General features: G+C 46.8%; 2 protein-coding genes and 1 long non-coding RNA gene across 3 annotated transcripts in view; 1 reads left to right on the top strand and 2 right to left on the bottom strand.

Annotated features, from left to right (window-relative positions):
• Positions 1 to 13,924, bottom strand: part of SSH2 (slingshot protein phosphatase 2) — a 471,054-nt gene that overhangs the window by 198,854 nt on the left and 258,276 nt on the right. The gene's annotated exons all lie outside the window — the stretch shown is intronic.
• LOC310632899 overlaps positions 1 to 13,924 on the bottom strand; it is a 339,863-nt gene that overhangs the window by 298,138 nt on the left and 27,801 nt on the right. The window lies entirely within an intron of this gene.
• Positions 1 to 13,924, top strand: part of EFCAB5 (EF-hand calcium binding domain 5) — a gene marked incomplete at its 3' end in the record, with an annotated part of 55,955 nt that overhangs the window by 30,305 nt on the left and 11,726 nt on the right. Inside the window, exons 13-17 of the mRNA XM_083350239.1 lie at positions 4,827 to 5,116; positions 8,050 to 8,222; positions 9,836 to 10,064; positions 10,917 to 11,069; positions 12,849 to 12,955. Coding sequence (XP_083206365.1) covers positions 4,827 to 5,116; positions 8,050 to 8,222; positions 9,836 to 10,064; positions 10,917 to 11,069; positions 12,849 to 12,955 — 952 coding nt within the window. The remainder of the gene's footprint in view (positions 1 to 4,826; positions 5,117 to 8,049; positions 8,223 to 9,835; positions 10,065 to 10,916; positions 11,070 to 12,848; positions 12,956 to 13,924) is intronic.

Genomic DNA, 13,924 nt, shown 5'->3' with positions numbered 1-13,924 from the left:
ATCAGTGGAGGTTTTCCAGAAGGGACTGGGCAACCATCTTGTCAGAAATGGTGTAGGGTCTCCTGCTTGGGCAGGGGGTGGACTAGAAGACCTCCGAGGTCCCTTCCAGCTCTGTTATTGTTACCCGTGCTTGAAGACCCCCACTGGATCCCCCTCCAGGTGTTCTGAGGCAGAACCCCTAAGGCAGCGGTCCCCAAATACCGGTCCGTGGACCAGTACCGGGCCGCGGCACGCCAGCAACCGGTCCACACAAACAAGCAAAGCCCCATCCGTGGGATGCAGGCAGCACGCAAAACCACGCGCCCTCCGGTCCGCGGAAAAAACCTCTGTCCACGGAACCAGAGGTCCCTAGTGGTGCCCGAAAGGTTGGGGACCTCTGGACTAGATGACCTCGAGGGTCCCTCCCAACTCTTATTCCCTACAGACTGCAGTTGAGCCCAAAACTGGTGAGTCCACACTTTTAACAAATGCTGGGATACAGGTGGTGATCCTCGACTTACGGCCACAATCGAGCCCCAAATTTATGTCGCTAGGCAAGACGCTGGTTAAGTGAGAGGTGCCCCCATCTTACGACTCTTCTTGACTCAGTTGTTAAGGGGGACCACCGCAGTGGTTAAGTCAGTAGCCGCGGTCGTTAAGCGAATCCGGCGTCCCCCCCCCCCAATCTGGTCAGAAGGTCGCAAAAGGGGAAGTCACCTGATCCCGGGGACGCTGCGACCGTCATAAATACGAGTCAGTTGCCCAGCCTCTGAATTTTGATCAGGTGCCCATGAGAGCGATGCTGCGACGGTCGTAAGTGTGAACAACGGTCCTAAGGCACTTTTTTTCCAGTGCCGTTGTAACTTTGGTCACTAAGCGGAGGACCAGCTGTAATTAAACAACCTCAGGAGGCTTTTTATGCACCCGAACCACCTTCAGTGTTATTATTTTTTTCAGCTTTAAAATGAGCGTTACCGTACTTCTGCCATGGGTCAGAATCCATTGCGCGGAAACCGTCCTCTCCATCTTGAGAGTAGATTTCCAGGAACGGGATCCACCCAAATCTGTTAGCTGCTTGAGTCTCGTCGGGAGACAGCTCTCCCTTGCTGGGGCCAGAAGCGTCCTCTGGCGTCCTCGTTCCCTGGGTGTGTTCTGTACCAGCCTGCTACCAGCCCTGCAGAAAAGGCAGGGACAACCCCTTTTACAAGAAGGCAAGAGGCTGGAACTAAGCCCGCCAAATTTATGAATACAAAAACAAACAGAACAAGACACGAACCATGAAACAGGAGCTTTTCAAGCGGTTGCCTTCAGCAAACCAGCCCTCCCACGCATTCCCCTTTTATACAGTTCAGGGCGTGGCTTCTCTCTGCCTCCTTCCGAGGTGCCCCATTGCCTTCCTCCGTTTACTCCTGATTGACTGCCTCCTGCGTCGGGCGTCCTTGAACAGGGCCAGCTGTGGGTCATCTTCATCCACGCTGTCAGGCTCACACAGCTGGGTCTCCGTCGTGACCAGGTGGGAGGGGCCTCAAGGCCATCATCAGCAAGCTCTTCAACACCCTCCTCCTCCTCTGAGTCATCTGACCCAACTGCCGAACCCACAGGCTGACCCTGAATCACAACAGGGTGTGCCAGGGGTCTGCTGCAATTCCAGGAGCCCCAGAACAGCTGGAAGAACAGCTGGACAGGGAGAAGACATAGTAGTCCCTGGTGCTCTCTGAGCTTGGGTGTTTTTTTCCTGCAGACGTTTCACGACCCAGCTAGGTAACATCATCAGTTCTAGAAGGGAGGGGGATTTGCAGAGAGGAGGAGTGGGGGGGAGGAGGAGGAAGAGGAGGAGGAGGAGGAAGAGGAGGAGGACTGTGGGGTCCTTGGTGCTCTCTGAGCTTAGATGTTTTCCTGCAGACGTTTCACGACCCAGCTAGGTAACATCATCAGTGCTAGAAGAGAGGGGGGTTTGTGGAGAGGAGGAGGAGGAGGAACATCATCAGTGCTAGAAGAGAGGGGGGTTTGTGGAGAGGAGGAGCAGGAGCAGGAGCAGGGGGAGGAAGAGGAGGAGGAGGAGGAGGGGGAGGAGGAGGACAACTGTGGGGTCCTTAATGCTGTCTGAGCTTGGTTGTGTTCTTGCAGACGTTTCATGACTGAACTAGCTAACATCATCAGCACTGGTGAGTGTGGGGTTTGCTTCCTGTTTCTATATAATAATTTGTCCTGTCAGCGTTGGTGGCAGTCTGCTTTTCTCCTTGGAACTATCTTGATTTGGAGTGCTGTTTTCTGTTTGTTTGATTGTTTGTCTGGTGTCCATCCCTGCTTATCTGGGTGTTGGCTGCTGGGTTCTGCTCTTTTTCTTTCCCTCTTAACTTTTTTCATTGTCTCTTTCGAATGGTGTGTAAATAGGATTCGTCTCTATGTGTCCACGGATGGCAGAGCTACGTATACAGGAAGTCCTCAACTTAGAACCATAGCTGAGGCCAGAATTCCTGTTGCTAAGCGAGACATTTCTTCAGTGAGGTTTGCCCCATTTCACGACCCTTCTTGACACAGTTGTTCAGTTGTTAAGAAATCGTGGGCGCTCCATCACTCGAGATTGTCAAGGAGAGACTAGACAATCACCTGTCTGAGACGGTATGGGTTCTCCTGCTCGAACGGGGGGGGGGGGGGGGCTGGACTAGAAGACCTCCGAGGTCCCTTCCAGCTCTATTCTATTCTACTTGGGTTAATCACTGCAGATGTTATGTTAGTGACACGATTGTTAAGTGAATCTGGCTTACCCTGTTGACTTTGATGGTCAGGAAGTCACAAAAAGGGGACACTTCGACCCTCGTAAACGTGGAGTCGATTCCCAAGCATCTTCCTTTTGATCACCTGACCCACTGGGGATGCCGCCACGGTCGTAAAGTGTGAAAAAAACGGTCGTAAGTCCCTTTTTTAAAAAACCTGTGATTTCAAATGGACACTAAACGAACTGTCGTAAGTCGAGGACATCCTTGTACTCCAGCCCTGGAGGCTTTTAAGAAGAGATCGTACAGCCATTTGTCTGAAGTGGCACGGGGTCTCCTGCTTGAGCTGGAGGGTCGGGCTAGATGACCTCCGAGGTCCCTTCCAGCTCTGTGGTTCCGTTCATGCTTCCGCTGGGGAAGGCGCGCCCTTCCGATGTCCGGTCCTGGTTTTTTATTTATTTATTTATTTATTTTAATTCCATTTATATCCCGCCCTTCTCCGAAGACTCAGGGCGGCTTACAAGCTTAGCAGTAGCCTTCATTCTATGTATATGCTTGCTTATTAGGGCTTTCACACACACCCCAAGCGGCATTATTACAAAGTCAGCTTAATTGCCCCCAACAATCTGGGTCCTCATTTTACCTACCTGGGAAGGATGGAAGGCTGAGTCAACCTTGAGCCTGGTGGGACTCGAACCTGCACTAATTGCAGGCAGCTGGTGTTACTTAAGGAGGCATCAGCCCACTGCTCCACCAAGGCTCTCCACCCGTCGCTGCGGAAGAAAATGGAACGTTTTTAATTGCATCCTCTGAAGGAATCGGTGTCAACGCTGCTAACATCGAATGTTTTTGCTTGGCAAGAGATGAAGCAGCAGCTATTTCAAACGTTAAACTTGTGTATTGCTTTAAGAGATTGAGTTTAAAATTGGGAGGGGGAAGAGGAGGATTGTACCTCAAGGCCATCTGAAATTAAAGAAGATAAGAACTTGGCGGGTTGTCTAAGGGAAGGGAAACTGATTCTTTAAATTAATTGGAGAATGTGATTAATGACAAAATTAGAAAGGTGGAGAATTGTGTTTTAATATATTGTGCAAGGGGGCGGAGATTTCAGATTCCAGCTTTATTTGCTGGTGTGTTAGGCTAAATAAAGGACTTTTAAGGTAAACAATGGCTCAGAGTCACTTGAAAAGCCCATACGTGGGAAACCTGACCTCGGGAGTGGAGACCACAAGGTCCACCTTCCTGGGTCCCCAGCTGAAAAGCACAGGAGGATCTGGACAGACTCGAACACTGGGCACTATCTAACAAAATGAAATTCAAGGGTGAAAAAAGTAAGGTTCTTCATTTAGGCAAGAAAAACCAGATGGAAAGGTATAGTAGTGGGTACCTTGCTCAATAGTAGTAACTGTGAGAGGGATCTCGGAGTCTTAGTAGACAATCCCTTCAATATGAGCCAGCCGTGTGCTGCAGCTGCCAAAAAAGCCAACACAGTGCTAGGCTGCATTAACAGAGGGATAGAATCAAGATCAAGTGAAGTACTAATACCACTTTACAAGGCCTTGGGAAGGCCACACCTGGAATACTGCATCCAGTTTTGGTCACCACGATGTAAAAAAAAAGATGTTGGGACTCTAGAAAGGGTGCAGATAAGAGCAACAAAGATGATTAGTGGACTGGAGGCTGAAACATACAAGGAACAGTGGCTTGAATTGGGTCTGTCCAGTTTAATGAAGAGAAGGACGAGGGGAGACATGACAGCAGTCTTACAGTATCTCAGGGGCTGCCCCAAAGAAGAGGGAGTCAAGCTGTTCTCCAAAGCGCCTAAAGGCAGGATGAGAAGCAACGGATGGAGAAACTAGTCAAGGAGAGAAGCAACCTGGAACTAAGGAGAAACTTCCTGAGAGTTAGAACAATTAACCAGGGGAACCACCTGCCTCCAGAAGTGGTGAATGCTCCAACATTGGAAGTTTTTAAGAAGAGACTGGAGAGCCATTTGTCTGAAACGGTATAGGGTTTCCTGCCTGAGCAGGGGGTTGGACTAGATGACCTTCAAGGTCCATTCCAACTTTACTATTATGATTATGATTACATGTCCTGGGCTGACCCTTTCCCTTCCCCCCCCCTCCCTAGCTAAGGTGCAGCTGCCCTTCCCCACCTGGCACCCCAGCGGGATGGTGAAACTCACCCAGAAGGACTTCCAAACCTACATCGAGCTAGTGACGTCCGAGCTCACCGGGACCGAGCAGGACACGCTGGACAACCTTGTGGAGTTCCTGATGATGGCCGTGAGGCGCACCCACCTGGAGCGCTTGCGAGGGAACGCCCGGCGCAAGTGGCTGCTCCGGATCGAACACGTAGCTGCGACCAGCGGCGGGTGCATGGAGCCCGTCTACCAAGCGGTCTTCCAGGCTCTCTCCAGGGTGAGTAGATCGGTCAACGAGACCCGTCACGCAGCGTCGGACCGGGAATGGCTCCGAGAAGTAGAAGAAGAACCAGGTTTATGGGTCTGGCATATGTCCTTAAGAAGAAAGTTAAGGTGGGTTGGGACTTTGAAGTACTTAGACCGAAGATTGGAGAAGGGTGGAAGGCTTAGCCAAGGAGACACAAGGTCCATGGACCTGCCTCCAGAAGTTGTGGGCTGCTCCATCACTGGAGCTCTTTAAGAAGAGACTGGACAGCCACTGCTCTGAAATGGTCTAGGTAGGAGTGGTGTGTGTGTGTGTGTGGCGATGGGTGGGTGGGCGTGTGTGTGTGTGTGTTGCTGACTTCCTACGTAGCCAAGTCTGAACAACACAGACCCAAATGAATTAGACATGAACAGAGAGGAAGGCAGAATTGCTAAGGTGTTGGATTGGAACTAGGAACAGTTTACAGTATGCGTCTCACTTAGCCACGGAAGCTTCTAGACCTTCTCGAGCCAATTATTTTCTTTCAAACCATCTTACCTTGCAGGGATGTTGTTGGGAGGAAAAACGGAAGAAGGGAATGCTACATACCCCATGTTGAGCTCCTAGACTAGAGAAGGGGGTCTTCCAACTTGGCCCTTTTAGGACTTGTGGACTTCAACTCCCAGAATTCCTCAGCCAGGATGCTTTGAGACAGGGGTCTTCCAACTTGGCCCTTTGATGACTTGTGGACTTCAACTCCCAGAATTCCTCAGCCAGACTGTAAGGCACGCTGGTTGAGGAATTCTGGGAGTTGAAGTCCACAAGTCATCAAAGGGCCAAGTTCGAAGACCCCTGTCCTAGAGGTAATGTGGGGTATAGAAAAACGCAGGTAGTCCCTGACTTATAACCATTCATTTAGCGACCGTTCAACGTACGGACAGCACTGAAAGAAGGCAATTTAATGTCCTTAATGTCCTCCCACTTGTGACCATCAAACCATCTCACGATCCCTTGATCAAAATCCGGGCGTTTTGCAACGGTTGCTGCATCCCAGGCTCACGGGATAAACAATTTGGGACCTTTCCAGCTGGCTTCCGACTGAAAGATTTGCTGCACGGGAGCGTGAATCGCTTAACAGCCACAGCGATTCGCTTAGCAGCTGTGGCAAAAGGGTCGCAAAATCGGGCACAGCTGACTTTAAAACCTGTCTGGCTTATCAACAGAAAATCCGGTCCCCATTCCAGTTGTAAGTCAGGGACTACCTGTGCATAAAATTGCAGGAGCTGTTATGGGAACAGGTGAATGGATGGGTCAATTAGCCATTTCTAACTGGTTTGTCTCATTAGGGACACCAGAGCAGGGGGAGGGATGGGGAATTCTGGGAACTGAAGTCCAGCCATGTTGGGGCTTCCAAGGTTGAGAAATCCTGCATTAGGGGGCAAGGCTTTTTTGCCTTCTGCCTGGGCAATTCTGAGAATTAGAATCCAGGTATCTGAAAGCGGAGAAAAACTGAATATTGATTTGCTCATAAGATTAAGCAGGGGGTTGGACTAGATGACCTCCAAGGTCCCTTTCCTCCTCCTCCTCCTCCTCCTCCTCCTCCTCCTCCTCCTCCTCCTCCTCCTCCTCCTCCTCCTCCTCCTCCTCCTCCTCCTTCTTCTTCTTCTTCTTCTTCTTCTTCTTCTTCTTCTTCTTCTTTACAAGCTAAAGATTATTGAAGAATGTAATAAATGTGTCTTTATGTAGTGATAAGAATAAAAATTGTTAGCTTAAATAGAGCCTTGGTGGAGCAGTGGGCTAATGCCTCCTTAAGTAACACGAGCTGCCTGCAATTAGTGCAGGTTCGAGTCCCACCAGGCTCAAAGTTGACTCAGCCTTCCGTCCTTCCGAGGTAGGTAAAATGAGGACCCAGATTGTTGGGGGCAATTAAGCTGACTTTGTAATAATGCCGCTTGGGGTGTGTGTGAAAGCCCTAATAAGCAGGCATATACATAGAATGAAGGCTACTGCTAAGCTTGTAAGCTGCCCTGAGTCTTCGGAGAAGGGCGGGATATAAATGGAATTAAAATAAAATAAATAAATAAATACGAGATAGTAGGTACAAAGAGGAGGAAAGAGGAAGTAATAAACGTTGAAATAAAAGAAATTTGGGTTACTAATTTAAGATATTTGGAAAGTATTAGAAAATAAGAATAGTATATTGTATTATCAATTTGTTGATGCAAAGGGAGAGAACGTAAATAGATAAGACGTGTACCCTGAACGCCAGATTTCGTGAGGAATTGTGATAAAGGGAATTGGGGTCATTTAAAATTTGGAAAAGGGAAAAATATTAAACGTTAAATTTAAATTTTAACGGAAAATTAAAATTGGGAAAAAGTTATTAGGTTATTGATTGTCTAATACAATTAAGATACATATAAACTAAAAACTATTGATAAATGCAGGAAAGTTGCTTCTATTTGACTGTTAGAATAAAAACTGTGTTAACTTAAATATGAGAGGAAATATTTACTGTATTAGTTTGAGATTTGTACCAGTGATATTTGTATGTAATTGAATTATTGTAACTCAGCCGCCATGTTGCTTTTCCACTATGTAATTGTAACATTAGAAAACCAATAAAATCTTTTCAAAAAAGAAAGAAAGAAAGAAAGAAAGAAAGAAAGAGAAAGAAAGAAAGAAAGAAAGAAAGAAAGAAAGAAAGAAAGAAAGAAAGAAAGAAAGAAAGAGGAGAAAAACTGCATTCTGGGCCAAGTCTCTTCTGGGTGCTGGCTAGGGAATTCTGGGAGTTGAAGTCCACGCATCTGAGGCTGAGAAACACTGGTCCCATGAATCTTCCCCTGTGTTGGACGTCTAAAGTCCAAGGGACTGTAAGGCTCTTCCCAAGTCTAAGATCCTAGGGTTAGGGTTAGGATTAAACTGCCCCATAATTCATGGTGATAAGTCGACTCTCTCTCTTGCAGGACACTGATGCTCACGGAGAGAACAAGAAGGTCAGTGCCTACATCGCCCTTCTGGAATACAACGTCATAGCCCCCGAGCGGGGAGATATTCTCCTGCGCTACGTGGCCTGCACAGAAGACGATGCCCCTTATGTCCTCAACCAGACCCTTTTCATGGACATGCCGGGAGTCAGGTAAGGAATGCTCATTCAGCATCCATCCATCCTTCCATCCATCCATCCACTCATCAATCCATCAATCTTTCGATCCATCTATCCATCCCAACTATCCATCCATCTCATCCCTCCATCTTATCCTTCCATCTATTCATCCATCCATCCACCCACTCAATCCATCAATCTTCCAATCCATCTATCCATCCCAACCATCGATCCATCAATATCTTTCTTCCTTCCTTCCATCCATCCATCCATCTTATCCTTAAATCTATTCATCCATCCATCCACTTATCGATCCATCAATCTTTCAATCCATCAATCCATCCATTCATCATTTTTTTGATCCATTCATCCATTCCCACCATCTACCCATCCTTCCATCCATTCACTCATCAATCCATCAATCTTTCGATCCATTGATCCATCCCAGCCATTGATCCATCAATATCATCCATCTTATCCTTCCATCTATTCATCTATCCATCTACTCATCAATCCATCAATCTTTCGATCAATCGATCCATCCATTCCTCAATTTTTTGATCCATCCATCCATTCCCACCATCTACCCATCCTTCCATCAATTCACTCATCAATCCATCAATCTTTCGATCCATCTATCCATACCAACCATCCATTAATCTCATCCATCCATCTCATCCTTCCATCTATTCATCCATCCATCCACTCAATCCATCAATCTTTCTATCCATCTATCCATCCCAACCATCGATCCATCAATATCATCCTTTCTTCCTTCCTTCCATCCATCCATCCCTTATCCTTGCATCTATTCATCCATCCATCCACTCATCGATCCATCAATCTTTCAATCCATTGATCCATCCCAGCCATGCATTCATCCATCTCATCCATCTTATCCTTCCAACTATTCATCCATCCATCCACTCATCGATCCATCAATCTTTCAATCAATCGATCCATCCATTCAATTTTTTGATCCATCCATCCATTCCCACCATCTACCCATCCTTCCATCCATCCACTCATCAATCCATCAATCTTTCGATCCATCTATCCATCCCAACCATCCATTCATCCATCCATCTATCCATCCCAACCATCGATCCATTAATATCTTCCTTCCTTCCTTCCTTCCTTCCTTCCTTCCTTCCTTCTTCCATCCATCCATCCACCCATCTTATCCTTGCATCTATTCATCCATCTATCCACTCATCGATCCATCAATCCATCAATTCATCCTTTTATTTTTTTGATCCATCCATCCATTCCTACCATCTACCCATCCTTCCATCCTTTCACTCATCGATCCATCAATCTTTCGATCCATCGATCCATCCATTCCTCAATTTTTTGATCCATCCATCCATTCCCACCATCTGCCCATCCTTCCATCCATCCACTCATCAATCCATTAATCTTTCGATCCATCTATCCATCCCAACCATCCATTCATCCATCCATCCATCCACTCAAGTCATCCATCCATCCATCTAACCATCCAATCCATTCATGGGGGGACAGAGGCTATTTTGCACTCGCCCCTGCTGCAGATTATGGGGCAGGGCCCCCCTCCTCTTCTGCTGCTGCTTAGCTGCTTCTATCCCCCTCCCCCAAAGCTTGTCTTCCCTCTCGCCCCCCCCCAGCTTTTCAGCCGCCTTGGACGACAGGCCCGTCCACGTCCCCCGAGTTCACCTGCATGGAAACATCCACTTCTGGAACTCCGATTGCCCCCCGAGCGAGCAAAGAGGCTCCTTCTTGGTGCTGCCCCTGGAAGATGTCCGGAGAAGGGTCTTTGGGATCCTTGGGCTGGACACCCTCCGGGACAAGAATGAAAAAACCATCTTTGTCCCCCATGAGATCCGTTACTACCAGGTGGGAAGTCAAGTGGGTAGCCAGGATTGGGGACCGGGGGGTGGCGGCGATGTGGCTGGTCTTGATTTTGTGAGCAAGACTTTGTTCGCTACTCTTCTGGGGGCGTTTACAAGAATCCAAGGTAGGGCTCCTCAACCTTATGGGCTTGAAGAGGGGAGGCCTTCCACTCCCAGAATTCCCCAGGCAAAATACTTTAAGATGGACAAACGTCTACTCCTACAACGCCCCAGCCATGCTTTACTGTAAGAGGGGTGGGCTTCTATTCCCAGAATCCCCCAGCCAGTGTGCTATAAGATGGAGAGACTTCCACTCCCAGAATTCCCCAGCCAGCATGCTCTAAGAGGGCTGGGCTTCCACTCCCAGAATCCCCCAGCCAGCATGCTTTAATATGGGTGGGCTTCCACTCCCATAATCCCCCAGCCGGCCTGCTTTAAGAGGGATGGGCTTTCACTCCCAGAATACCCCAGCCGGACTGCTTTAAGAGGGGTGGGCTTCCACTCCCAGAATCCCCCAGCCGGCCTGCTTTAAGAGGGATGGGCTTTCACTCCCAGAATCCCCCAGCCGGCCTGCTTTAAGAGGGATGGGCTTTCACTCCCAGAATCCCCCAGCCGGCCTGCTTTAAGAGGGGTGGGCTTCCACTCCCAGAATCCCCCAGCCAGCCTGCTTTAAGAGGCGTGGGCTTCCTTTCCCAGAATCACCCAATCAGCATGCTTTAAGAGGGGTGGGCTTCCACTCCCAGAATCCCCCAGCCAGCCTGCTTCAAGAGGGGTGGGCTTCCACTCCCAGAATCCCCCAGCCTGTCTGCTTTCTGGTGGGCAGTTGTGCACCATCAACAAGCTTGTTGTTCCTCAGGGGATCGCACACTCCTTCAGCAAAGCCTACCATCACATCCGCACCCAGCAAAGTCTGCTGCAGATTATCCTCACCGGGCTGGAGTGGCTCTCCGGCCGGGCGCCGGGCCTGCAAAGCATCACCGCCTACTTCATGGAGCCCGGAGAGAGCCGGGTAATTCTCTTACCACCTGTCCTAAAGTTTCTTCTCTTCGTAGAGCGAGTCTCCCTCAAGCAAACCGAACCGTCAGTTTGTTTGCGGAATGTGATAAGTTGTCTGAAATGGTATAGGGTTTCCTGCCTGAGCAGGGGGTTGGACTAGATGACCTCCAAGGTCCCTCCCAGCTTTATTATTATTATTAACAACCTGCCTCCAGAAGCGGTGAATGGCCCAACACTGGAGGTTTTTAAGAAGAGACTGGACAGCTATTTGTCCGAAATGGGATAGGGTTTCCTGCCTGAGCAGGGGGTTGGACTAGATGACCTCCAAGGTCCCTTCCAATTTTATTATTATTATCATTATTATACCTGTGTTCAAAGTGACCGTGGGTTGAAGCTAATTTCTCCGCTTCTGCTGAGGATTGCCAGCAGATGGAGTTATTGCTTTGTATGGAAAACTCCCTCGTGGCTCTTGAGGATGATATAAGACTGCAGTCGAACCAGTCAAGGTTTCTGTTGCTAAGTAAGACAGTTGCGAAGTACGTTTTGCCCCATTTTACGGACTTTATTGCTTGAAATCCAGAAAATAGAATAGAATAGAATAGAATAGAATAGAATAGAATAGAATAGAATAGAATAGAGAAAGAATAGAATAGAATAGAATAGAATAGAATAGAATAGAATAGAATAGAATAGAATAGAATAGAATAGAATAGAATAGAGAAAGAATAGAATAGAATAGAATAGAATAGAATAGAATAGAATAGAATAGAATAGAATAGAGAATAGAATAGAATAGAATAGAGAATAGAATAGAATAGAATAGAATAGAATAGAATAGAATAGAGAAAGAATAGAATAGAATAGAATAGAATAGAATAGAATAGAATAGAATAGAATAGAATAGAGAAAGAATAGAATAGAATAGAATAGAATAGAATAGAATAGAATAGAATAGAATAGAATAGAATAGAATAGAATAGAATAGAATAGAATAGAATAGAATAGAATAGAATGGAATGGAATGGAATGGAATGGAATGGAATGGAATGGAATGGAATGGAATGGAATGGAATGGAATAGAATAGAATAGAATAGAATAGAATAGAATAGGAGAAGAGAAGAGAAGAGAAGAGAAGAGAAGAGAAGAGAAGAGAAGATGGAATGGAATGGAATACAATATTAGAAGAGAAGAGAAGAGAAGAGAAGAGAAGAGAAGAGAAGAGAACGGAATAGAATAGAATAGAATAGAATAGAATAGAATAGAATAGAATAGAATAGAATAGAATAGAATAGAATAGAATAATAAAAGAACGGAATAGAATAGAATAGAATAGAATAGAATAGAATAGAATAGAATAGAATAGAATAGAATAGAATAATAGAATAGAATAGAATAGAATAGAATAGAATAATGAATAGAATAGAATAGAAATACAGAATAGAATAGAATAGAAATACAGAATAGAATAGAATAGAATAGAATAATGAATAGAATAGAATAGAATAATGAATAGAATAGAATAGAATAGAATAGAATAGAATAGAATAGAATAGAATAGAATAGAATAATAGAATAGAATAGAATAGAATAGAATAGAATAGAATAGAATAGAATAGAATAGAATAGAATAGAATAGAATAGAATTTGGAAAGGGACCATTTAGAGGGTTTTTTTGCCTGTCTGGCAACCATTCCCTTCATTTTCCTTGCCAGTTGCAACTTCTTTGGCCTTCTACATCAATTTCAAACTCTGGATTCCTACCAAGACGTTCTTTCTTCTCCTTCCCCCTAGGTGCATGACTACACCTTGCGCAAAGTCTTGGACTCAGATTTGAAAGGGGAGGTGAAAGTCAATGCCCCACCAGCCCCTACACTCTCCAGGACGGAAGATACTTTCAAGTAAAGCCTGCAGGGGTGGATGGAGTGCTAGAAGGGAGGGGGGCTTGCAGAGAGAAGGAGGAGGACAAGGGGACGAGGAGAAGAATGAGTTGGTTGTGAAAAGTTGTCACTTCCTTGTGAAGAGAACATGCTGTACCTATTTTGGCCAGTAGGGGTCAGGGTTGCTAAACTTTACCAATAAGCACTAGCTCAGGGGTAGGCAACCTCGGCTCGTTGATGACTCGTGGACTTCAACTCCCAGAATTCCTGAGCCAGCATAGCTGGCTCAGGAATTCTGGGAGTTGAAGTCCACGAGTCATCAACGAGCCGAGGTTGCCTACCCCTGCAGTAGCTTAATGCAAAGTACATTACGGCAGGGGTCCCCAACCCTCCGGTCTGTGGATCGATACCGGGCCGCGGCATGCCAGCAACTGGTCCGCACAAACAAGCAAAGCCCCATCGGTGGGATGCAGGCAGCACGCAAAACCACGGCACCCTCCGGTCCGTGGAAAAACCTCCCTCCACGGAACCGGTCCCTGGTGCCCCAAAGGTTGGGGGCCTCTGCATTACAGGTAGTCCTCAACATATGACTACAATTGAGAGGTCCTTGGTGTTCTCAAGAAGAAACTTTGGCAGCTGCGTGCCTCTGCATTTCAACTTGCCTTTAGATTAAGGGTGGGGAGGGAGGAGGTGTTCATTTCGAGTGGGCTACATGGAGAAATGAAACTTCTGCGATTCAGCTGAAGACCAGAAGAGAGCCTGAAACCTTTTCAAGGACACCAGAACAGGTGTGGGTTTGAAGCAGACGGTTCCCGTGACAAGTGAACTTGTTTATATGGACTCCGTAAGACGTTGTGGGGGGGGGGGGATTGGCTGGGAAAATTATTGTTTAAGTCTATCAATTGGGGTCGAAGCCTCAGAGTGTGAGTTTTGCTTTGACATACCCATGCAGCGTATTCAATAGACAGGACGGTTTTCGGAGACGGAATG

This window comes from Vipera ursinii (genome assembly GCF_947247035.1).
Source record: "Vipera ursinii genome assembly, chromosome: 1".
In the NCBI taxonomy this organism is placed as follows: Eukaryota; Metazoa; Chordata; class Lepidosauria; order Squamata; family Viperidae; genus Vipera; species Vipera ursinii.
The sequence above is the reverse complement of the archived record's forward strand: the minus strand, read 5'-3'. Positions and strand labels throughout refer to the sequence as shown.